This window comes from Diadema setosum, chromosome 16 (assembly GCF_964275005.1).
Source record: "Diadema setosum chromosome 16, eeDiaSeto1, whole genome shotgun sequence".
In the NCBI taxonomy this organism is placed as follows: domain Eukaryota; kingdom Metazoa; phylum Echinodermata; class Echinoidea; order Diadematoida; family Diadematidae; genus Diadema; species Diadema setosum.
The window spans coordinates 31,438,297-31,465,943 of NC_092700.1; the positions used below are offsets into that span (position 1 = coordinate 31,438,297).

The following is a 27,647-nucleotide window of genomic DNA, read 5'->3' on the forward strand; positions in this document are numbered from 1 at the left end:
ATGAATTTCTTTGCCACCGATGACAGTTCTGATCAAGTCATCGATATGTCAGCGATGCCGCTGAATTTGATCCAATACGTCGGCGTTGTCAATCTCGTGACCGCCGTGACCGTCTGCCTGGGGATCTTCTGGTTCCTGAGGTCCAACCGGAAGTCGTACTCCAACCTGTCTCCAGGTCGCGTGTTTTTTTTAGACGGCACAGATTGGGGAAACTAAAAATCTATCGGTGACCCTATCCCTAAACCTAACCCTAATCCTAATCCTAACCCTAACCATCAAACCCTAACCCTAACCCTAACCCTAACCCCAACCCTAACCCTAACCCTAACCATAACCATAACCAAAAACCATAACCCAACGTTTTTCCCATAGGTTTAACACGCGCCATGCCCCAATCTGTGCCGTCTTAAAAAAAAAAAAAAACGCCTCCAGGTCCACCGGCCATACCTTACCCACTTGATTCGTTGATGGCGCTGTTCCCGAGCAAGAATAGATTCGGGCGCCTTGTAATGATCACCAGGAGGTATTGTGCCTTATCTTTATTATTAAAACAAAAAAAAAAAAAAAACCTCAGTGGAGAATAGAAACCACTGTGGAAACATCAAAGGTTAATAACTATACATTAAACGGGACGGATACTAAAATCTTGTCGATAATTGTTGTTGTTTTGATATATTCCTTTTCGTAATGCATCGTTGGTAGCATTTAAACTCATTTGGTTATTTACCGGAAATGCCGTATGAACTAAGAGAACAGTATATACACGAAAGAATTTCAGAGGGAGGGCAATATTTATATAATATTGACTGGCCTCGAGGGAAATACCAGAAAATATTGCCCAAACTGAAAGAATATTACCCGAGTCGAAGACGAGGGCAATATCCTTTCAGTGCGGGCAATACTTATCTGGTATCTCCCTCAAGGCCAGTCAATATCATAATTATTACCTATCCCCTAGGTAAATTAGGAAAATACGTGAATACGGCTATACACTATGAGATAGATCAAGCCACATTTGACTACCTGTAGATCATCACCAACATGTCGAATAATTGAAAAATTGTTCATCAATGTATATCATTCAACTCCAACTTCACAGATACATATGTAGTTGTAACATGCGAACTTCAAACATCTGAACGCTTTTACACTTTATTTTTGCTTCTGTTTCAATTTGGAGAGTTGTAAGAACTGATGGTCACTGTTCAGATATTGAGCACAAATGGACTAGTCATTGTTTGACGCGTAGTGCTGCTGGAAGTGATCTACCTTGTACGAGTTGATTTATCGGCGTTCTTCTGCGGTGCGTGTAACCGACACACAACGGCGTCCTTGAATATTTTCTCTTCGTGGTCGATCGGAATGTTTACATGTAAAGTGAATGGCGAAACCCGGAAGAAGCAAAATACCAACGAATATTGACCGCTGACCTACATAACCCTGCAAAATACCAACTGCAATTGCCTCGCAAAACTACCTCGTATAGGTAATAATATACAGATATTGACTTGACTGAGGTGGAATATAACATTTGAGATGCTCGCGGGAATTATATTTTTGTCGAGGATTATTATATTTTTCCGAAGCGCGTAGCGCTGAGGAAAAATATAGTATTCCGAGACAAAAATATAATTCCCCAAGAGAATGAAAATGTTTTATTGCTACCGAAGGAAAAAGTCAATATCTGTTATATTATATGATCTTCACCTTCACAGAATAAAGGGTGGCAAAAAGCGAATACGAAGCGACTGTCGGGTTTCCGAGCCAGCCCACACGGCCAGTACGCGCGTAACGCGCAGTAAGTCAGTGAATGCGCAATCGAGCCGGCCACACTGCTACAAAGTGTAACGTGAATCTGCAATTATACATGTATCAAACATCGTATAGCTTGATTGGAAAGAGAGCATCAAGAGATAACTCTACCTCTGATCGATGAACAGGCTCTGTCCTCCACCATCGTTCCGGAAAAGTAAAGTAAGTAAGATCTAACACGTTACACCTGAGCTCAGATCTAGGGCCTATACTATGATGCAAACCAATGTTAAAAAAAGAAAAATGCAGAAAAATGTACAGAAAATACTTGTGAAAACTTACCATTGACATTGTAGATTATGCAGATTGCTGTTAGACCCATTGATCATCAGTGTCAGAATACTCAGATGTTAAGAAATCCAACAAGTTTTGCAACGTTTTTCAGCTGGTAAACAAACACTCCAAACGCATAGAAGTTTCTGTAAATCCAAATTCCAATGTCGACTTTGCGATGACCGTCGCAGTAAGGTGAAATCCAAGTAAGAAAATAGTCCACTTGAAGTTGATGTCAATTTGAATTCCAACTCCACAGTGAAAAAATCGAATTGTAACGTTAATACGAACAGTTGAAATAGGAAAATGCTGAAAATCTGACCACCGTCAAGTAGACCATCAACGTTGTGTAACAGTTAGAAGCATAGCGTTGGGATGTTTAGGCCTACAGCTAACAGACAAGTCTCTGTAATTATTAATGCAGACCTAACGTAACGTTAGATGATAGAGTTCTAGATCTAACGGTTAACAGTTCTGTAACTTATTACGATCTACAACAACGTCAGATCTAACCTTAGATCTAACATTAGACATATAATATAGGTCTGTCTAGACCTAGATTGACCACCGATATTTTGTCATGACCCTGTAAACGTTAATTGTAAAAGTTTACCGTACAATGATAAAAATTGTACTGCCGCTTCTTGTCTAAGGCGAGCTTGTTTGACACAACATTGATTTGTGGGGATGACTGAGTCTGACTCTGCTGAGATTGAGAGCTCTGCGACAAAGCAGTCTCTTCTGCATGTTGTATATACTGATACGAGAGCTGTTGATCCTTGTCCCGCGCTAGTAGACAGTGTAGAACTAGAACTAGGCTTATTGCTAGGAGGAATTAAAGTACTAGTCGAAGGTGCCTCATCACTTACTGATGAAAGGCATCTACTCATCCGTCTTTTTTTTTTGCTTCATCGACGTAGGCATAGTGTTTGATGCTACTTTCGGACTTGTGTCCGGATACTGACATAATGTGTCTGGCCTCGAATCCACTGCTGGCGTCTAGGACATGAATCGATGTTGCGCGTAGGCAGTGATTCGTGTAGATTTTTGATGTTTGTGCTTCAAGGGATATTTTCCTCATTTTGTCACCCAAAGTGTTCTTACCGACGGGAGCATTGCAGTACCACACTTGCTCGTCACTTTCCGCGTTCACTTTTGGACGTTGAAAAAAATCGTCATTACCTGGATTGAGATGGGAAACATAAACTTGAAATGCTTCAACTGGACAGTCTGGTTTGTGGGTTTCATACATTCTTCCTTGCTGACTACGGGAGTCATCCAGTGATTCTCCACGATGATTTTTAGTCAGTTTGTCACTAGCAAGGTAAACGTATCTCTCATTTGTTGAATCAGTCGCGATGTCAAAATCTGTTTTTGAAAAAATTGCGTAAGTTTTCTCTACCGCGATTGCAAAGGTGCAACATTATGTCAACGAACACTTTGTTCTGAAGGCCTCTGGGAGTACTCACATCCAGTGCTGATGACGATTTGATTTTCAACATGTCCTCCTGTGTAATAGGATCTTTGTGCACCACAGATCCTTTGCCTTCCTTCTTTAGTTTAACGAGAATTGCATGAAACATTTCATTTGCCTCCTTGAATTGAGGGTCATTTACAACATCGAAAGCACTCACTTTCTTGAAATGTCTCTGTAGTCCATATCGCAGAGTTATCATCGATCTCTTACTGTAGAATTCCCCATTCGATCTGCGAACTTCAGCGTAAAATGAACGGAGAAACTTATTCAGTTCTTGCGCTGTTATCGTCTCGGAAATGCTTAATCCTTTGGCTTCTGTGTAAGCTTTCAAAATATTCTCCGCTAAGTTGATGACTCTTTTAGTAGATTTGGAGTCTTTTTCATCTATTAATTGGTCCAGATCATCCTCTCCAAGAGATGCGAAACGATTTGTCGAACACGCCATTTTGGCGAAAACAAATCGTCGGTCGCATTACGAACCGGCGAATGTTCGAATTTGCGCGGAAACACGATTACGAGATAATCGCGTTTAAAGAATCGGGACTTCTTTAAACGTATAAAAACGTGTCTTATAACCGCACATTGATGATGATATTAAGAGAGTGATGAAAGCGGAATTTTCTGCTTTGTCTGATACTAAATATTATTTTGTAGCTGCACCTGGGGCTCTGTGGTAGTGATGCAAAGTGCGTTTGCCGGTTCGTAAAACCCCCCATTTCAGCGTTTTACGTACATCGCGTACTAAAGAGAGGGCATTACGAACCGGCAAATGTATACATTTGCCGGTTCGTAAAGCCCATGCTCAATACGTGTGGACGTAGCGAGTGCGCATTACGAACCGGCAAATGTAACATAAAATGGCGCGTATCATCACACATTCCACACGCTTAGGTGGTACGCGCACAGTGTAATGTATACATTCGCCGCTCTAGGTAGTGGGATTGTGATTCATTCATGTTCATTCATGTTACCTGTAGTTGTATCATAATCATGGATATTAGGAAAGTGTAACAAACACCACAGTTATTTTCTCAAACTATACAACCTACATGGTACCTGTACTTTTACACATTAATTGTTGATGCGAGTAATGTTATCAAACTGTGCAATGGGTTTTTGATTGGATGAGTACCGTTCTATTAAAGCGTGCCTGGTAGTCACTCACTATCTATAAATATTACAAGTTTAAGTCATTATCAGTATTGAGAGAATATAATTACACCCATACAAACACAAACATACACAAACACACATACACGCACATATTATACCAGTAAACACACTCGAACCCACACACACAACCTACTTTCTGACACATTAATTGTTGATGCCAGTAATGTTATCAAACTGTGCAATGGGTTTTTATTGACTACTGGATGAGTACTAAAAGTGCGCCTGGTAGTCACTGTCTATAAAAAAAGTGTAAATTCATTATTGAGAGAATATAATTACACCCATGCAAACACAAACATACACAAACACACACTATACATGCACATACCAGTACACACACTCGAACAAACACACACACACACATACCCTCTTACAAAGCAGTCATAATCACCTTGTTCTCCCAATTCTAGGTATCTGTGTCTCTCTCACTCCTCTTTTTTTTCTTTTGTTCTTTTTTTTTCTATTCACCAGTCCCCAAGTTTGTGAAGAATTCTGCATTTTATTAATTCAAAATGCACCATTCCACATGTGTGTTCATAATTACATACAGTAACTACAAAACAAAGCATTCTTCTCAAACTTCCAGATATAACCTGTAAATTCAGAGAGTGATTTTTTTTTTTTTTCATTTTCGACAGCTCACAATAATTACACTGCACACTATTATTACAATACATTAAATTACAATTGATACAAAATAAATGTGACATTCTCCATGATACTTCACTATGTAATCTCACTTGGAATGAGAAGTTAGGCATTTGTTGCATTTCAGAATTGTGTTCTGACCACCATAAAAGTGGTGCAATAACATGTACAAAATACAAAATTCTCCCAACACTTCACGAGGTAATCTGACCTGTAAATTGGTGAGAAGTTCTGCATTTCCTTGACTTTAATGTATTACAGTAGTATGCGTGTTAGTCACAAATAGTGCAATAACATGATCAAGTGTACCATTCTCCTCACACTTCACAAGGTAATTTTGCCCAGGGTTGAATTAATGAAAGTGATATCCAATGTGTTTATAAACACGAGTCTACAAACTTTAACAGTCTGCCAACTACTGGACTGCTGGGAGGAGAGTAGTGTACGTCATTTGTCTCTTTTTGCTGTCCTTAGGATGGGGGACAACATGACAACATGTTAATAACATGTCTGGCTAGCCATTCTCTTTCTAGGACCAGAATTTTCAAGGCATGATAATATTGTCTGATAGACATTCTGCCATTTTCACTGAGGCAATCATAGCCAAAAGATTGATATGGTTACGTGTTAAATCACATCTTTGATGGTTAAAATGTGTTCTACCATCTACAAATATTTCTGACTTTTTGTAGGCTTCCCCACTGTTCAGCTTTTTTTTTGACAATTCTGTTTTAGATTCCATTAATTTTTTCATGACAACTGAAGATCTATCAGGAATAGAACTGATGTCAGTACCTACATATTCTTCCACATGAAAATCTTCTGGCTTTGCACTGACATCTATCTTCCACTCCCTCAAAAGCCTCAATGGCAGTAGTTTCCAAATTTGCAATGAAGAGACAATAAATTGAATACATACTGGAACACTACACTTTATTTCTATTGTTTCTTTTATATTTGAATAAGGTCCTCCCGAAGTGATAAAAATTGGTCGATTTGTGTGAAACTGTGTTGAAATTATTGAAAGCATGTAGCAAATATGTAACACTGAAGATAAAATAATTACCAGAAAGTATTACAAACTTGATCATGCATCAAGTCTATATTTGTACAAGGCACTATGAGCAAGAAATTCACCAATAATTCCCTTTCCTTTCCTTACAAGAAACATGTACAATAGTTTGCCTAAATGGTCTTTATTTTAGGAAAGTTGGTCAACAGTTAGTGCACTACATATAATAATGTAAATACAACCAGATGTATACCAACAAGACTAGATAAAGGGCGGTATAGAATACATACAGCATAATATGAATATGCTGTACTTCCATTACACTTCACAAACAGTTTTCTATTGCTTTCCTGTGTCCGGTTACCATCAAAATCGGTTCTTCAATGTCTGACAGGGACATTGCTTTCTCGAGATTTAACAGTTTTCCATCATCCAGCAAGGTTCAGTATTCTTTGTTATCTGAAATAAGAGTGGAGGACTTAGTCTGCTTTCAAATTGAAATCAGGTACACCTAATGCAAGGAAAACAAATACATAATTTGATGAAACTGCCAAGTCTGGTTGAATAATTGTTACTTCATTTACTGTTTTTTTTTTGAACTATTCTTTGCAGAAGACAAACTATTTTCTTTAAATTTTACAGGTTGCCTGCCACAAACTTTTTCTTACAAGAGTGAAGGATAAAAGAAAAAAAAAAGATAATCAAAGTATTTATCACATGTTTAAATTATTTTACATTTGTTATTGGAAAATTAAGTTTTGGCTCATAATTGCTTTTTTAGGAATTTGCACTACACAGATAGATAATGCAAGAAATACAAACAACAGTTATACAATGCCCTGAACTTCTCAACTCCAGTTGAATTACCTTCAGCTTCAAAGGTAACATTGCTGCGTTGTTTCTTAGAATGCGGACACCACAGTTGTTTGTAGAGGCTCTGCTTCTGTTGCTGCTGCTGCTTCTAGCAGTGTTGCTAATGTTCCTGGAAGTGCAGATGCTAAAGTTGCAAGTAGAGGCTCTGCTGCTACAGTGGTAAGTAGAGGCTCAGTTGCTACAGTTGTAAGTAGAGGCTCTACCACTGTTGTCGTACTTAGAGGCTCAGCTGCTAGGGCTGTATGTACAGGCTCCGCCGCTGCTGCTGCTGCTCCTGCTTCAAGCGGTGCTGCTGATGTTTCTGGGGATTCAGCTGTCACAAATCGACGTTGAGGCTCTGCTACTGCTGTCGCAAGTAACGATACTGCTGGGGAAGTTGTAAACAATGCATCAATGAAAAAAATTATGTGACCATCCTGTGGGTAGAATCAACAAGATTTATACTAGATATACTTGCAAACATCTATCATGGACACTAGAATCTACAGTGTATTACATGCACATAAAGCAAATTATCAGTAATTGATTTTGTTTTGGGACTGAGAAGAGACGTTGACATAATAAATTGTAAGTAATAATCAATATCAGACTTTTAAAGAAAGGAAGTGGAAAGCTAACAGTCTTCAGCATCCTACAGTCATTACAAACTGCAATTACGACATTTGTTTTATTCATTACACAGAATTGAACATTTATATTGAAATGGTAATGCAATGAAAGTACATTGTACCTACATGATACTATGCATAAAAATCTCTACATCATTTTAAAATGAAAAAAGACATAATATATCTTGATAAACTTATTGATGTAGAACAAATCAGTAACTATGTATTCAAATTACCTCAGGCAGAAAGAGGAATGCCCTCGTCATCTGACATCCTACGTCCATCCATGGGCATGTTGAAGACTTGAAGCACCCTCCCTTTCCACCAGCCATTTTCACTTCTCATATGTACGCAGGAACCTTGTTTTGGTTTAGTCCGTTGAGCATGATAGAGGTCACTTGAGCTGACAGGATTCATAGAACCATCCCTCTTCCACTTGACAAGAATATCTATGCCTACGGTGGTTCAAAAACACACAAAATTGTATGGACAATTTCAGTGAGAAATTTGACAGTTGTGTCATACACTATGTGATAAAACATTACAAGTACCTGCAGGTTGAAAAATGTGAAGAAGAGTATTTCTTACAGCTAAAGCACAATTTCAGAAGAAAAAACAAAGTAACATAAGGAAATTCTTTACAGGCAATCACCTACGACATTTTGTGAGACAAAATGAAAATAGCTACAGCCAGCATACCTATTTGAAATGCAAAAAAAAATTGTCATCAAAGTCTGCTGATCTCTGAAGGGCATAGTAATTCAGGTGCTATTGGTCGAGCTTTTACACCTTGGGGTTGGCAAAGGTAAATAATGATAACTGCTACACATTCTTTGATTAGAAATGTGATGTCTTTCACATAAAAACCTAACAATCTTATACACAGAAGTGTTAGTGCTTGCTTTTTTCTCTTTTAATACATTGAGTAGCAGTCAACATTGATATACATGTATGAAATAATTACAGTAAGGCCATTAGAAACTTCCCCCAAGTATGCTCAAGCAGGTGCCTAGGGAAGAGCTTGTAATATCAACATGAGCCTGTCCTCACCAGGTTAATATCTGCATAAGATACTTGACAGTAGAGTTAGATAAGTTCGACATTACAGAAAAGGTATGACTACATTACCTAGTACATTCCAGATATCAAAACAGTGATTTCTGTCAAATGACATGGTATTGTTCAATCATCTATTCCACTGAAAGTAATAAATGACCTATTCCATTCACCGTAAACTGAGAAATGTTTGTGAATACCTGGTTCCCGGTACACTTTATGGTCCACAAGTACCGGTACCATAATCACTTGTTACGAATCAAACTTACCATTATAGGCAGAAGGAAAAACATCCTCATCACCACTACTCTCTGCGGTTGTACGTAGAGGCTCTGCTGCTACAGTCTGAAAGGCTCAGCTGCTACAGTTGAAAGTTAGGATCATGCTGCTACAAATGTAGAGTTTTACAGTAGCATACGTAGACGCTCTGTTGCAATAGTACTGTCGGTAGGCCTACTGTAGTACATAGAGGCTTCGCGACTACAATTGTATGGAGAAGTTCAGCTGCTACAGTTGCACTTTACAGGCTCTGCTAATGCTGCTCCTGCGCCGAGAGGTGCTGCTGATGTTCCTGGGATGCTAGCTGCTACAGTTGTAATGATAGCGGTGCTGCCTTTGTTTGTGGGGACTCGGCTCCTGCTTGTAGTGGCCTGCTGCTCCTAGAATTATCCCCAAGATATAAATAAGGAAAATCATGTCAGTGTTATCAGGGCACAAATAGGATACCGCGGTAACTTATATAGAATAAAAATCCCTGGATATAGGCTTATACTTGTACCGGTACATGAGTGTTAAAAAAAACTGTGAGTACCGGTACCGGTAATCAACTTCGTTTAATTTTTCTGAAAGTTCATTGATATCTGTCCCGGTAATCAAAATAAGTAACATACCGGTGAATACAACCTCGATCTAGCCTATAAATTTACTGTTTATGCAGGATTTTAGTTAGACAGTAAAGGCCAGAGCAGCTATTCTTGCATGCTTAAGGAAGCTATATGTAACTATAACTGACTTAACACTGACGCTAAACAGTCTCATCATGCAATTTCATTCTTACTTAGGGCCTAAATACTATTTTTTTTTTTTAATGCAACAACATGAATCTTTGAAAACAATGATAATCATTTATTACTTTGGGCCTATTTTCAGTTCTACCTGGGTATTTGCAATTGCTACACGATATTTTTTTTTTCAGTTTATAGATTCTACTATGCTTTAGTTTAAAAAACAATGCATCCGGGTTGTATGGGAGGATTGCTTTATCTCTGACCAAGAATAATCAAGGACCACCTTCGACAAAAATGGTGGCTAGGTGTACGACTGTGTAGGATCTACAACTACAAGGAAATGAAATACACAGGAAAGCTACTTTTACATGATAATGTCGAGCAATTCTACTTCTCTGATGTAATATTTTATGATTACACATTAACCTGCCCCGATTATCATTACTTTTGTTTTTAAACAGAAGATTAAATAACAAATGAGCAACAAAATGCACCTAGTAGTTACATACCAGCACAATTCCGAGTGCATGGGACTGATGGTGATGACGCGCCCTCGCTCGCGGCCTCGCAAGCTCCTCGATTCGCCCCACATACCTCACGTGTGTTCCGTCTGAACAGGGATTTTACGAACCGGCGTATACGAACATTTGCCGGTTCGTAATGTCACAAATTGCAGCATTTGGACATTTTGAAAATTCGTCACTACCAAAAATACATGTTTTCGTGAATTTTGCGATTTGATATTTTGGGAATAGATAGAGTTTGGTATGGACATTCAAAAAATGGAAAAAAGTGAATTTTGAAAAATTGACCCAAATTCGAACATTCGCCGGTTCGTAATGCGACCGACGAAATGTAACTAACGTATACATGTACAGTAAGTTTCCTTTAGCTTAGGTCCCTATTGCAATTTCATATTTCGCGCTTACGCGCTTATTACATTGGACATTATACTATAGTAATGTGCATGTTACTGTACAATTAGTACATTGTACTGTAAGTTGCAAAGCATCTGCGCGAGAGCAGACGTTTGTTTTTGATTCTATTGTTTACGTCACTTCTCGTGATATAATACGCCTGTTGTTTACATACGGGGTTATATTTCATGATTGTACGTAATTTACGTCATGTTTTGGAAATATAACGCTTCTCATCCTCGTAACCGTGGTCACGTGACAGCATTTTGACCAATCCCGCATTGGTATCTATATAGGTCATATAATATTGAGGTATATTGCCCGCTTCTCCACAGTATGTTTACCGTAAACAATGATTTATCACCCCATGCAAGATACGGTGATGTGGCTTCCATCCGAGTTGGGAAGAGGTTGCTAATGCTTATCGGTAGCCCTAGCTTGGTGAAGGATTTGATCGTCAAGCAGGCAGACGTAACTTCCGGTCGACAGATCCCACCCTATTTTGCCACGACCATGGCCTACAAAGGTACATGGACATCACACGATATGTTATTATCAAACGCTTTTATTTTCCGTCAATGCCAACACGATCATAGAATTGTAGCGTTGACTCGGACGTGATGTCAAGATTCGAAGAGACCCATTGTAACGCATGTGATATTCTTAAAATGACTGTACATATGATGTAAATTATCGGTGGTAACACGATGACCATGATCATTCCAGCGCTTTTATTTCAAAGGTACTGTTTAACCATTGGAAGCAGTATTAAAAAAATGTTTGAGTTATCAAATTTGATGAATAGATGTTTAGGTCAGTTGTATCACAAAAATCCTATTCGCAATAAAAACTAAATTTAAGGAGACATCACTGTGTTTCTCAACTATAAACGGATTATTCTAGAAACAATTTTATTTTAACTCTTGTTCACATTATGTATATTTTACAATATTTAACATTGATTATACTGATCAACTGATCCGATCGACATCTTTGGGTTGGTTGTTTCTATCCCTAACTCACATTTTAAACCTATCTTGAATCACTAAAGCTGGATTTTTGTTTCATCTGCAAATGATAAACAATGTCTTTCATGTGGCAAACTTGGAAAATTGTAAATTTTCGCATATAGGTGCAGATTCCTTTGTTCATGTCTCGTAGTGCCATCTGCCTTTTCCCAGAATTACTCAGCAACGAATCATGTTAATCATACACTAATCCACCTCTCCCTCTTCAATTCATTCTTCTGCCATCTCAATGTATAGGTGGCATCATATTCAGGGAGGGTAAACCATGGCAGGAGATCCGGCGATTCAGCCTCTTGGCTCTCCGCAACTTCGGCATGGGCAAGCGCAGCATTGAAGAACGTATTGTGGAGGAGACCCGCATGCTACGCGAAGCCGTCGCAGGGCTCGCCGGCGAACCGTTCAACGCCGTCGCACTGCTGAACGCCGCCGTCTCCAACATCATCTGCGCCATCACCTTCGGTCGCAGATTCGACTATGGCGACCCTGTCTTCCAGGACTTAATCTCGAGGATCAGGATCCTTACGACGGGGGCTGCCAGAAACAACGTGATCCTTCGGAACCTGGCCCACACATTCCCCTTCCTGTTGAACACGCGGCTGTGCAGCGCGGCAGTGAAGAACATGAGGGGAATACAGGTGGGTATTATCATGCGTCCTCAGGATAAAGGGGTGGGCTTTGATACTAGTCTGCACTAGAACGTCCTCCCTCGTCACGTCTTTCAGGATAAGCAGGCATCAGTCAACCTGGTAGCCTTTTGCCAAGGCCCTCTCGCTGTATGATGGCTATAACGGACGAGCGAAGCGCCCCCAGTCGAGCGCTGTCCAACTCAGCTTAGCTCGCTTCGTTCACGCCCATTCGCTCACCCCATACAGCGCGAGGGCCTTGGCAAAAGCCTACCATTCTGGATGCTGGGAGCGCACAAGATGGCGGTGTGAAGGGAAGAGGGATGTGGCGCTCTGTAAAGAGAAAACTCTCGGTTTTCAGGCGGAAGACCAGATATTGAACCAAGTGAATACGCGCTTGGACAAGACCTTTTTTTTAACCACAATGACGCTATTGTCCCATGTTGATTGGTCCATGGCTAAGCTAAGGTATAGATAACAACGATCATGACGGTCATTGCGTCATTTTATGACTTACCTCCAGTTATGAGATATGTTACCGTATACATGGAAACAAACCAATCCCCTCTTTACCTACTGAATGTCCTGCCGTGTTTCCAATCTAATGCATCACTTTCTAAGAGATACGGAGCATGATGATCGAATAGGGAGGCCAATGAGACATAAACGATGTCTAATTCTCATTACCGATGCTCAATGTTACAATTTCTCTACTGCTCCATGTACAAGACGATGCTAGGAAACGGATTAAATGTTCCTCTCTTTAAGTATATCACACCCATACACACACATACACGCACACTGCATTTATATACACCAACAAACAAAATTGAAGTCTTCATTTATGTCTACATGATATATTATACGTGACAAAACCAGAGTTTAATCAACAAGGAGCTCAGCGAGCATCTTTCGACCTTTGACCCCGCGGACATGCGTGACGTCATCGACACCTATCTGGCCGAGATGCACCGGGAGAAGTCGGCAGACGAGAACGTCTACCTCAACGACGACCAACTGTGGGCGTGTGTCTTCGACCTCTTTCTGGCGGGCACGGAGACCCGGCATTGATCCTTTGTTACGGACGTCTTGCACTTTTTTGTCATCCCCGATCGATCCGTTTCTAGGCTCGTTTCTTTCCTATTCTCTTCGATTATTTTGTAGTTTGTTAATTTGTTTTCCTCGATATTTGCGCGGGTACATAAAGGCTGTGCAGTCTTACAATTCGTATACGTTTGCAACATGGCCTACAATATTCCCGGATCGGAGCAATCCTTCACCACGTTCACTGGATCAAGAAATCCTTAATCTTACCGGATAAAAGACTTCGCTTGTTATCAAAGGTCATGCCAACTAATGAACAACGAATTAAAGAAAAAGAAGAATGTGAATAATTATACATACCCATCCGTTGCTAATACATCGTCCTATAATAATTACGTGACGTGTTCGACTATAGCTATTCATGAGGGATTAGCAGAGATACATTTCAGTTTCAGTTTCAGTTTCAGTTTATTTACACACAATCGTGTGGAGCCGAGTTCTTATTTCGAACATGTTCATTACAGGGGCGGATCCAGGAATTTTGTAAAGGGGTCGCAACTAATATTTCTGGTGCCACTTCCGGGTTTCATTTCATTATTTTTTTTTATTTCTTTTGTTTTTAAAGAAAAATAAAGGGGGCGCAACTAATATTTCTGGTGCCATTTTCGGGTTTCATTTCACTATTTTCTTTCAATATCTTTTGTTTTTAAAGAAAAATAATGGGGGGGGGGGGCGTGTGCCGGTTGCGCCCCCTCTGAATCCGCCACTGTATTAGTAGACTGTCGTTTATGGTAATGCTCACCTATAAACGCTTACATGGCACAAAATGCCGGCACCTAAACAAATAAGAATTCAGTTTTGAATATGATAACAAAGCCACGAACTATGCCCCAATATGAGCATCAAGTTTTCTCGTGTTATTTGCAGACATTGTATTACCTTTAATCAAGGCAACAGATGCATAGATAATTATCATGTGCAAAACAGAACTTTAAAACCGAAACACATACAATATAATTATGTAGCACATTGGTCCTATTGAATGTATATAAAGGGTTTCAAGACACCGCGGGGACAAACATACTTTGTGACATCTTTTCCCAAGGGTACACAGCGCTTTATATGATAGCCGCCAATACATAAATGACGCTCTTACAACATACAAACAGACAGAAATAACAGTGAAACATTATAATTATAGCATTACTCAAATGAATGGAATTTCAAATGCTTTGCCACAATAAGGTTCTTGGATGATTCAACTGGAAGAGTACAGGATAAAGTTTGGGGGCAATGGATGAAAACAATCATTTCCATCCGTTTTACGTGTCTTCGGAATTATCTAGGAAATTCTATGTAGCAGATTGTGTTTTTCAGTATACGTACGTTCATGACTATGGACAAGTCTGTTAATGTATCGTGTGTTTCTTTGTGATAGATTTAAAAACAAAGGTTTACACATGTATTTTACACTGAAATCTTTGGGGGATTCTAAGTCAGTATAGAACTGAGTAATACCGAGCGGGAATGGTGTGTTTCAGAAGTCATGTATAGACAAGTTTGAATAGCTTTGTTTTGCAGGGATTGAAGTCGAACCATGCATGTTCTTTTTTAATTGTGATGCCTTTGAGTGAGATATATAAAATAATGCGATGGCAGCAATAGCTAAGGCCGTGACAGCACGCGTCTTTATTGAATGAAGCTATATAATACACAAATTACGGAAAAGATGACAGGTGTAATAGATATATTGATGTAAAGTCTTCATCCATTTTCATGAACTTATCAAAAATAATCTACACAAGATTTCGTACAAAGGGTGATGGGTGAATATAACTATATATTGGGGTCAATATACGTATAGATTATAGTCTGTTGCTGAAAAAATGACGACATTATCGAGGATTTGGAGATGATAACTTATTATCAATAAGGATTTAGTCTGCTCTTGATTATGTTGAAGTTTATTGATAAACACTTATTGTTGGAATACACTATAGAAGTACAGTCTTTCAGTTCGGCTAGAACAGATTTTGAATTTCTTGGCGTGCTTAGGGTGGAAAGGAATCTATGCATATTTAAAGTTCATTGGCATACACGTGGAACATTACGTCATGCTTTCCCAAAATAACACCTATTGAACGTGCACATACACGAGTTGAAACGGTCCTATAACCAGAAATGTATCCTTCATGACCTTTTTCTCAGCTTTTCCTATTCAGGCTCCCCTTGAGGATGGAAAGCAAACACTAAAGCTCTCTGGACACGTTGCAGCGTATAGGAAAAGCTACAGGTGCAATATATACCACTCAGTAAATAGGGCCTACCCTGTAAATAACGCATCCCCATTCGTGAGTCAAAAATTCACTTGCTATTTCGTCAGCCATGAGCTTACCAAGGCAGACTCTTATTGCAACGGCAATTAATGGTCCATATTAAGCTTAGTCAAGTGTCGTACCGTTTGATGATTGAAACAGACATACAGGTCTATTCAAAATCTACAAAGTGTGCTAGAACTCATGTATAGCTACACAGCGGTGCCCCAGGCCCGTAGCCAGGATTTTTCAAGGGGGGTGCGGTCACTAAAAAAACGGACCTTCGGTACCAATACCAATGATGACACACACACACACACACAATTATATATATATATATATATATATATATATATATATATATATATATATAGCAGCACCCGTGGAAATCCACAGGTCTGAGGGCCTCATATTTTTTTTTTGAATTTATTCATATTATTCGCCGCGTTTTTAGTAGTCAAAAAGAAAGAACTTTACTATTTTCTCCTTTCTTCTTTTGCACCCTCTTCTATATACCCATGGCAATCCCCTCCTAACACCTGAGCTGAGGAGCCGGTCCATGGAATGGGACTTTAAAATAACCCCGCTTGCTGTTATCACAGATCAACTTAGCAGCACCCGTGGAAATTCGAGGATTGTCTTCTTTGCCCAAAGATTCTTCCCGTCGAAGCACGGGGGGGGGGGGGGGTGCCATTGATATTTTGCACTGCATATCTCCCCCTTCCCCATGCCATTCGCCCTCAGTCTCGACGCCCGTTGAAAAAAAAACAGAAACAATTCATGAGCCCTTATCTGTCCCCAACGCACACACATATTTTCTCTTCATGACAAAGCTGAAAAGTGTCGTATGTCATGAATAATATTCATTTTACCACGTACGTCATTTAAAAAAAAAAATACAACCCACACAACGACAATATGTTTACATATCCTCGCCCGTTTATCTGCTTCAGACTGTACATTATCATTATTTTATGAATACTATATTTGTAGCATCATTTAATAAATATTATTTTGGGAGGGGAGATGATATAGTCATTAAAGGTTTAATAAGTAGGCACCCGTGGGTATTTATTCATATTATTTTTCGCCGCGTTTTTAGTAGTCAGAAAGAAAGAACTTTATTATTTTCTCCTTCCTTCTTTTGCACCCTCTTCTACCCATGGCCATCCCCTCGTAACACATGAGCTGAGGAGCCGGTCCATGGAATGGGACTTTAAAATAACCCCGCTTGCTGTTATCACATATCAACTTAGCAGCACCCATGGAAATTCGAGGGTTGTCTTCTTTGCCCAAATATTCTTCCCGTCGAAGCACGGGGGAAGGGGGTGCCATTGACATTTTGCCCTGCATATCTCCCCTCCCCCATGCCATTTATCCTCAGTCTCGACGCCCGTTGGAAAAAAAAAATACATGAGCCCTTTCTGGCCCCAACGCACGTACACATCTTTTCTCTTCATGAAAAAGCTAAAAAATGGCGTATGTCATGAATAATATTTATTTTTTAACACATCGTTTAAAAAAAAAAAACCCACACAACGACAATATGTTTACATAATCCTCACCCGTTTATCTGCTTCAGACTGTACATTATCATTATTGTTATTATTATAAATACTATTATTACATCATCATTTAATAAAATTATTTTGGGAGGGGAGATGATAGTCATTATAGCTTTAATAAGTAGGCATCCGTGGGAATACATGGGTCTCAGGGCCTCGTATTTTTTCTTTAATATTTCTTTTCCCACGTTATGGGAGAAAGAAGAATATTTTTGTCGTCATTTGCTCCCTCCTTCTTATTTCTATCACCAAAACTTGGTTCGATGCACTATAGAATCACCCATTTGATGTCCACTTGTAACTTCAAAAATTGGCGGTCATCAAAGCGAGGGTTTCCCCCGCGTCCGCTCATCTCATGAATATTCATGTTTACAGCAGCCATGAAACTAATGAACAGCGGCGCGTGTACTCTGATATGGAATGGTACGATCGGCAAGGACAAAATTGAAGTGGATATTTAGCCGTCCTGAACAGTCCGAGTACAATGATACCCGACTTGAATGCAAACTAAATGACGTACTTGAGCTGCATAGTATCCTGCAGTTGTGAAAAATACAATAGAATAACAGCATTCGTTGTTTTCATTTGGGCACGCCAGTGGCGAACGTCGCTGTACGTAAATGCCCTTGTACTTGTATTATGACCGCGCCGTGTATACAGTATACCAGTGTCCAGATCACGCGCACGCAGATAATGTTTCGTGTAAACCATCGTCAATACATACACAGGCGCAGGCCACACAATGGCATACCGTACCCGAGAGTACATTGTGTGCGTGCGTTCGTGTCCGCCGGAATATGACAGAGATTTCGCTGCACGCCATCATCTTTTTGACTTCAGTATCCCCACTGTCTCTGCAAGCTAAAAGATGGACGATCGACAAAGGCAGGAGTCCAGCGCAGGATCGATGAATATTAAAACGCTCGGCTCTGTCGTCACGCACAAAAATGCATCATGCATCTATCTAATTAATTTTTCTTCTTCGTCCTCGACGTCGACACGGAGGCGGAGCGCGGACGAAACCCGGTCGAAGGCACGTAAGAGACCCTCCCGCTGCCGACGGCACCGGTCTCGGGGGCCCGGAGCCGACGGCTCGGGAGGAGATAGACAAACCAGCAACGCCGGAATAAAACAGGAAATACATAAGGCCCCGACAACAACAACAACTTCGCCTTTTACTGTTATACTAGCAGCACCCGTGGAAATCCACGGGTCTGAGGGTTTGTTTGTTGTTTTTTTCTAATAGATACGATTTTGCACATTTTTATTGATGAAATAAAAACTAAAAAGACTTTTTTTTTTATCATTCTTTCGTTACTTGTGCTCGATCTCCTCTACCCATGACCATCACCCCCCCACACACACACACATTTCCACCCCCGCAGAACAAAAACAAAACAAAAAAAAAAACACAAAAAACAAAACAAACAAAAAACAAAACAAAACCCAAAAACAAACATTCAGGGAAAAATTACCAAAAACGCTTATGAGATTCTCCGGAAGTTCTGCCCACAGATTCTTCCCGTCGGAATGGGGAGATACTATTGACACTATGACTTTGATATTAATTACACCCCCTCCTCTTGCATCCACGCAGGCACCCGAGGGACTCCACGGCTAGTCTCAAGGCCTAGCATTTTTTTTTTTCATTCCTATTTCTTTTCCCACGTTATGAGAGAAAAATATAATATTTTTGATCGTCTTCAATTGCTCCCTCCTTTTTGTTTTTAATCACCAAAACTTGGTTTGATAGATCATAGAACCATCCGTTTATCTGTTTCAGACTATACATTATCATTATTGTTATTATATTATTATTCTCAGGCCCCTATTGTTATATTGCTATTATAATTATCATTGTTATTTGGGGAGGGGGATCATAGTCATTAGGTTTTATAAGTATTAGGCACCGTGGGAATCCACGGGTCTCAGGGCTTCGTATTTTTTCTTTAATATTCCTTCAACCACGTTATGAGAGAAGAAATACACAAAGAATATTTTCGTCTTCATTTGCTCCCTCATTTCTGTTTTCATAATCATCACTTGGTTTGATGAATCTAGAACCACCCGTTTATCTCATTGATACTGTTCATTGTTTTTATCATCATAATAAATAGCATTATTATTATTATTATTATTATTATTATTATTATTGTTATTGTTATTTTGTGGGAGGGGAGATCATAGTCATTCGGTTTTATTATTATTTTATATTATTCATTGCATGGGGATGAATCAAGGGAATTAAGGAAAAAAGTTTATCGATCAAGGATAGTGAATATCTTTTTTTCCGTCATGTCAAGCTTTCTCTACGACTGATAGACGTTTCAAATAGCTTTATCATCATTGCTATTTCATTTTAAACATCAAAACAATCCAGTACCTGTTTGTGTCTCTTCCGCCCACTCTTAAGTTATGGATCATAGCACCCCCTCCCCATTCATTATTGCATTGGCCTATTGTATTATTATCATTATTTCAGTGTATTATTGTTATTGTTATTATCATTATTATTATTACTAACATTATTATTATTATTTACCGGAGAGGAGAGAGTAGAGTCATAATACAGGGATGATCAACCAAGGGAGGCGGAAATGTTAATTTGTTAGGAATTGTAAAAATCTGTTTCCCCCATTTTTCTGCTCTTGATAAAAAGCATTTCCGAAGACAGTCCTGCGCAAACTGTCCAAAACTGCTTCCCTGCACTAACATACGTAATCTTGTGCTGAGTAGGACTACTTCATATGTAGACCCCTAGTGTTTTTGTAACTATTGTGCTGAGAGAAATAAAATATTTTCGTCTTCGTTTGCTCTCTTCTCTTTGTTTTTATCACCAAACCTTGGTTTGATGGATCATAGAACCACCCGTTTATCTGCTTCAGACTGTACATTTTTATTATCATTATTATCATAATCATTAATGTCCTTCTTAATCTTCTGCTTCAGGCTGTACATTATCATCATTATTGTTATTATTAGTATTATAACTATCACGATTAATATTGTTATTATTATTTTTTATTATTATTATTATTATTATTATTATTATTATTATTATTATTATATCATCATTATAATCATCATTGTCATATTTGGGGAGGGGGAGATCATAGTCATTTGGTTTTAATAAGTAGGCACCCGTGAGAATCCAAGGGTCTCAGGGCCTCGTATTTTTTCTTTAATATTTCTTTTCCCACGTTATGGGAGAAAGAAGAATATTTTTGTCGTCATTTGCTCCCTCTTTTTTATTTTTATCACCAAAACTTGGTTTGATGCACCATAGAACCACACATTTGATGTCCACTTGTAACTTCAAAAATTGGCGGTCAGCAAAGCGAGGGTTTCCCCCGCGTCCGCTCGTCTCATGAATATTCATGTTTACAGCAGCCATGCAGTAAACGAATGAACAGCGGCGCGTGTACTCTGATATGGAAGGGTACGATCGGCAAGGACAAAATTTAAGTAGATATTTAGCCGTCCTGAACAGTCTGAGTGCAATGATACCCGACTTGAGAGTAAACTAAATGACGTACCTGAGCTGCATAGTATCCTGCAGTTGTGCAAAATACAATAAGATAACAGCATTCGTTGTTTTCATTTGGGCACGCGAATGGCGAACGTCGCTGTACGTAAAGCATGCCCTTGTACTAACAATGACCGCGCCGTGTATTGTACCATAATGAGTGTCCATATCACGCGCACGCAGATAGTGTTTCGTGTAACCATCGTCAATACATACACAGGCGCAGGCCACACACTGGCATACCGTACCCGAGAGTACATTGTGTGCGTGCGTGCGTGTCCGCCGGAATATGACAGAGATTTCGCTGCACGCCATCATATTTTTGACTTTAGTATCCCCACTGTCTCTGCAAGCTAAAAGATGGACGATCGAGAAAGGCAGGAGTCCAGCGCAGGATCGGTGAATATTAAAACGCTCGGCTCTGACGTCACGCACAAAAATGCATTATGCATCTATCTAATTAATTTCTCTTTTTCGTCCTCGACGTCGACACGGAGGCGGAGCGCGGACGAAACCCGGTCCAAGGCACGTAGGAGACCCTCCCGCTGCCGACGGCACCGGTCTCGGGGCCCCGGAGCCGACGGCTCGGGAGGAGATAGACAAACCAGCATCGCCGGAATAAAACAGGAAATACATAAGGCCCCGACAACAACAACAACTTCGCCTTTTACTGTTATAGATATATATATATATATATATATATTCTTTGGACGACCGAACTACAAAAGTTGTATAAGAATTTGCGCGCGAAGCGCGCCGCAAATTGTGAATTTTGACTGCTTTAATGACGTTTTAAAGTCTCGAGGAAATTTGTATTTTTGTCTGTTGCATGCAATCGCGTTACGGTATTTCATCTTGGAAATAGTAAAAACTCATTTTGCCAGGAAGTTGCAAAGTCTAATTGTGTTCGAGACTCTGCGCGCGTAGCGCGCCGCAAAATTGAGAATAGTGATTTTCCTGGTGTTGTTTTAACTTTTATTTTTTCTATTGTATACCCGCGTTAGCAGGCCTGAAGCCAGGATTTTTAAAGGAAGGGGGGATTGCGTTAATTAACAAAACGGTCCTTTGATACTGTCCCGGGAGGGGTAGCGACAATTAAAAGGTGGACACCATGCTCATACATGGACTTTCAAAATGGCCCCTATAAACGAGTAATGATCATATGATTTTTTCGGGCCTTAAAAACAAGTATTCCTTAAATGTTTCCTGCACCCTAAAGAAGTACTTCATCATGATTGAACAATATACCATTTTCCCAAATTTCGGCCTTTTTGATATCCTTTGATTATATACGCTCGTACATCACACTTTCCATCTAATCCGTGAGAAAAAAACGACCCCTATTACGCGTTTTCTTTAGCGAGTATGGTCACGGTGTCCACCTTTCAGTTGGAGTTTTCCATCCCATTGGATGCTGTTTGGAAGATGAAACATTCACTTTACTATACAGTATATCAGCCGTTGGTATGCGAGTTTGTCAAAAACGAAAATAAATAAGAAAATTTTTAAAACAAAATTAATTGTAAATGTGAACCATTTATATTTTGCCTCCTTGTGGTAGGATATTTCCAGCATTTCCGAACTTTCAAATAATCATTTTAGATTTAATAATATTAAAGGTAGTAGATCCGATTCGCAAACATCTCCAATATCAGTCAAATGTCATATTAACCATCATGCTAAGAAGGTTTTCTTTGTGAAATTTGGAGGTCAGTGAAATTCAAAAATTAAAATCCGTTAGGCATTGGAAGAAGTTGAGTGCAACTTCAGACCTCAGGCTTAGTGCTCAGATGTTTTCCTATTTGATTTGATCTGTCTTACTGTGCACACTAAGATACATACTTGAATGGTTATTTCTTATTTATTAAATTATAGTAGCATATTTGGTTACTAGCTGTCTCTAGGCATTTTCGAATTTGGGCTGCAAAGAGATCCACTACCTTTAAGTTAGAAGAGAGATAAGTAAATAATGATAAAATAAACAAACAAAAAAGAATGAGTTTCTTTTGTAATACTATCTGACAAACTTTTTACTTTACCATTTTACTTCATAGCTCAGCACTTTCCATTCTCTCTCATACCCTCTTACCCATTACATTTAAATGAAATACAACTAACATGAGTTTGCGTGCCTGCATAATACTCTTTGGAAATTGAGTATATGAATATAAGAACGACCCAAGTCCATGGAAGATCATTTCGAGTAAACTAAAAAAAAACTTCATATCTTTTTTATTTGTCCAATAATATGCTATTTAACTGTGACGGGAAGGCAACATTGTATATACAAATTAGAACATATATTATTATGACAATTAACATTTACATTAATTGTGGAGAGGCCATTTTGTGTGGTGGACTTGGGTCGTTCTTTGATTCATATGGACTTGGGTCGTTCTTTGATTCATATGGACTTGGGTCGTTCTTTGATTCATATACATGATATTCTGCTATAGAGATGGGAGAAGGATGAGAGAGGGCGCTATTATATGAATTTAAGAATGACCCAAGTCCTTCATTCTTACATTAATATAAGATTTAACTCATTCATTTCAGGCACTTCCGGGAGTAATTAGGATTTATCATTTACACACAAGATGAGTCCATGCATAAGCTACAATTTCCCATGTCAAACTAAATTTGGCCAAAAATGGACTTGGGTCGTTCTTATATTCATATACTCAATTATAAGTGAGAATGTTCTTAGGTTTTGGCTCACTTTAAAATGAGAACCAATAGAACTGTCACAACATGAGAAAATGTATAAGTAATAATCAACAGTACATTTCCGAATTTGGCCTGCAAAGAAATCCGCTACCTGTAAGTTAGAAAAGAGATTAGTAAATAATGATAAAATAAACAACAAAACAGAATTCTACAAAGCTGTAAGTGAGAATTGTAATCCAATCCGACTCAATACCTGAGATATTTATGAAAATATATCAATAAAGAATGTAAATTAAATAACGATGCGTCACAATGCAGTCTAACGTTCTCACAATGCTATAGGGTTTTTCACTGACTGTTTTTACTCCGGAGCTCTTGCAATATTCAGGCTTTTGTAATACTATCTGACAAACTTTTTACTTTACCATTTTACTTCATAGCTCAGCACTTTCCATTCTCTCTCATACCCTCTAACCCATTACATTTAAATGAAATACAACTAACATGAGTTTGCGTGCCTGCATAATACTCTTCGGAAATTATAAGTGAGAATCTTCTTAGGTTTTGGCTCACTTTAAAATGAGAACCAATAGAACTGTCACAACATGAGAAAATGTATAAGTAATAATCAACAGTACATTTCCGAATTTGGCCTGCAAAGAAATCCGCTACCTGTAAGTTAGAAAAGAGATTAGTAAATAATGATAAAATAAACAACAAAAAAGAATGAGTTTCTACCGCCGTATCCAAAACAGAGCCTGAAACGGTGCAGGCTCAAGAAATCGTTTGTACTCATACGTCTTGAAGTATTGTGTGATACTGTTGACTCAGACTTCTACAAAGCTGTAAGTGAGAACTTTAACCCAATCCGGCTCATTACCTGTGTTTTTTATGAAAAATATGAATAAAGAATGTAAATTAAATAACGACGCGTCACAATGCAGTCTAACGCTCTCACAATGTTATCATACATAGTGTTTTTTCCTGACCGTTTTTACTCCGGAGCTCTTGCAATATTCAGGCTTTTGTAATACTATCTGACAAACTTTTTACTTTACCATTTTACTTCATAGCTCAGCATTCTCTCTCATACCCTCTTACCCATTACATTTAAATGAAATACAACTAAATTGAGTTTGCGTGCCTGCATAATACTCTTTGGAAATTATAAGTGAGAATGTTCTTAGGTTTTGGCTCACTTCAAAATGAGAACCAATCGAACTGTCACAACATGAGAAAATGTATAACTAATAATCAACAATATATTGAGACAGGCAAGTAATCATCCAAAATAGAAAATGATGATTACATAACAGGAGTAACCTGTGTACAACACGTGTATATAAGCGCCCGATTGCAGACAGCAGGTGGCAAGGTGACCGTTGCAACTACTTACATCATTACCACCTCCGAAGGAAATGCACCAGTCCGACTACAGCCATCATCGAAAAATGAGATGGAATGTGGAATGTATTTGGTCGTTTTTGCTCCCAAACTGAACAGTTATGTTGTCAATAAGGCTGCTACGTATCTAGATAATGTCTCACATACAACTGTATCTGGATATTGCGTTGAAAATGATATTTGGCGAGAAACAAAAGCTTGAAATCACAGGAATTCACACTGCTGACAACGGCAGACAGTGAAGGTCAACGGCTCAAATTTTCGTTGGTAGTCTCGTCACGTGATAGTTCTGTATGGATTGTACACGTTCCCTATGACAGCAATTGTGAATGGGTAGTCCAGGTTTACTCCAAATTTGCGTCAGGACTGCTCAACCAATGGACAAGATTCTTATGTCACAAAAATGGGCAGAACCTCTACTTTCTGAAACCGTGCGCCCCAAGTTTGTGCGATCTTCCGTTCTCGAGATATCCCGTCTGGAAGAATTGCAAGACGGCAAAATATGCTCAAATTCGTCAAATTTGGACTGTTCGCCATAGACAATTCTCATAAGGTACTTTTCTGATCTAATTTGCGTCACTGCTACAAATGTTACAATAAAGATATATACACATAAATAATCCCTAAAGTGTCCACTTTCAGAATCCGGGCGCCCCAAGTTTGCTTCTTAAACAGTTTAAAAGTTATGGCAGATTTTGTGGAAAAATGCGTCGATTTTTGACCCGTTTTACGTGTTGTTAGCGTTCGCAGATGACCGAAAGTTTTCAATATGTAATAGCTCGCACAAATTGATACATAACATTTGTGTTTGTGTGCATGGGGACGATCCGATGGTTCATACAACAAAAGGGTTTCGTACAATTATTTTTAACATTGTTAAACGTACTCTTCCACATTTACGTAGCATATAATGTGTCTTTATATTTATTTGGATTGTTATCTTGAGAATTGCTAAAAACCGTTATTATGAAAAAGTGGACCTTTCAGAATTTGGGGGGGGGGGGAGGTGCGTACGCACCCGACGCACCCCCCCCCCCCCCCCCCCCCCCGGCTACGGGCCTGATACGTGGGCACACTGCATGTCAGTGTGTAATGCTACGAATACAGTCCAGGAAGTGGACTAGCGTTACTCTGGACGAAGTCGTTCGGAAGTACGCCTGAGATGGCGCCAGGCGAGGAATGGATTTTGGGTGATTCGGTGATGGGGAGGGGAGTTGGAGGATTGTAGGGAAAAGTTACTATTTCGGAACATCGCCTTAACTGCAATTCCTTGTCTTCTTTTTTTTATTTCTTTCTTTTTATTTGATAAAAATATTCCCGTATTTATCGTCGCCGGGCATAGACATACCTCCCCCCCCCCCCCCCTCTCTCTCTCTCTCTCTTGCTGGCTAAACATCTTATAACGCCACAAACAATTCGCCAAAAAGATCTTTCCTCAATTTCTAGCCAGAATTTATGTGGAAAAGAAGTAGCTATTATAGTTTAAGAGATTTCGGCTGTGTGCGACTTATAACAAAAGCACACATACACACACACACACACACACACACAAAACACGACTATAATAAGTAATGAATTTATATCAAAGCTCGATACTAGTATTTTAGTATATGTGAATAAATAAATACAAATATATATATTATACATGTATATAAACACATTTAAATGTTCATTATAATAATAGTGTGTGTGTGTGTGTGTGTGTGTGTGTATGTGTATGTGTGTGTGTGTGCGTACATGGCCAAATACCTCGAGAGAGAGAGAGCAAGAAGAAAAAAAGGAGAGAGATTAAGAAAGAAGTGGGAATTCAATCAACTTAATGATATCGAATACTTCATCAAACTAGGCATTGATCTTGTAATGTATATCTGTATTGTTGCTATTACGTCCATTAACCCTATAAAGCCCAAGCTATTTTGACCCCTTCCAGACCCAAGGGGGGGGGGGCACATTGTGCCCCCCCCCCTATATAACTTCTTTATTATATGATGTATGACCGTCATATTTGGCACATGGGTAGAGCAACTCATACTCTACATGAGTCAACTTTTGAAATTTCTCAAGGTCATCCACTGAGGGCGCTATTTACCAAAATATAAAGAAATACATAGGAAATACGCTAAAATCATGTTTTTCCGTTTTATTTCTTTATCCCCAGTATATATGTTTTTTATTTTATATCAATCATTTTCATATTCACCACAAAGGAAAAGCAAGTCAACCTTGACTATTAGTTATGGTTGACATTTCTTAAGGTCAACATGTGGGGGCGCCATTCATTACAATATAAAGAAATATAATGAAACCCATGACTTATTGCTTGGAATGGGTATCTATATTGGTATCACATTCCATATTTCCAAAATATTGAATTTTGAGTTTGCAGATTGATAATATTATAAACAAATGATATTACAGGCGAAGCTTGTGTGAAGATAACACAAAATAAAAGGGTAGTCTTTGAAAAATGCTGTATTTTCGAATATTTCTTTTATATCTATTGTGTATGCCTATGTCATATAAAAATAAAGGAAATAATAAGAAGACCATTTTCGGGTAATTCTCAACCATAATTACATCACATTTTGGTCCTTCAGCAAATTAGAGCCAAGAAAACCC

General features: G+C 38.9%; 3 protein-coding genes across 3 annotated transcripts in view; 2 read left to right on the forward strand and 1 right to left on the reverse strand.

Annotated features, from left to right (window-relative positions):
- LOC140239822 (cytochrome P450 2J1-like) lies at positions 1-13,578 on the forward strand. The gene is made up of 5 exons (XM_072319643.1): positions 1-175; positions 433-523; positions 11,231-11,382; positions 12,122-12,519; positions 13,387-13,578. Exons 1-5 carry the CDS (start codon positions 1-3, stop codon positions 13,576-13,578), a joined length of 1,008 nt encoding a protein of 335 aa, XP_072175744.1.
- On the reverse strand, positions 571-4,007 carry LOC140240170 (zinc finger MYM-type protein 2-like). The gene is given in 4 exon segments (XM_072319974.1): positions 571-590; positions 2,930-2,987; positions 2,990-3,466; positions 3,468-4,007. Coding segments are annotated over 4 exon segments (1,095 nt in total).
- The window catches only part of LOC140239532 (cytochrome P450 2J2-like), a 23,764-nt gene continuing 8,592 nt past the window's right edge, over positions 12,476-27,647 (forward strand). Inside the window, exon 1 of the mRNA XM_072319367.1 lies at positions 12,476-12,519. The gene's annotated coding sequence lies outside the window, so the exon portion shown is untranslated. The remainder of the gene's footprint in view (positions 12,520-27,647) is intronic.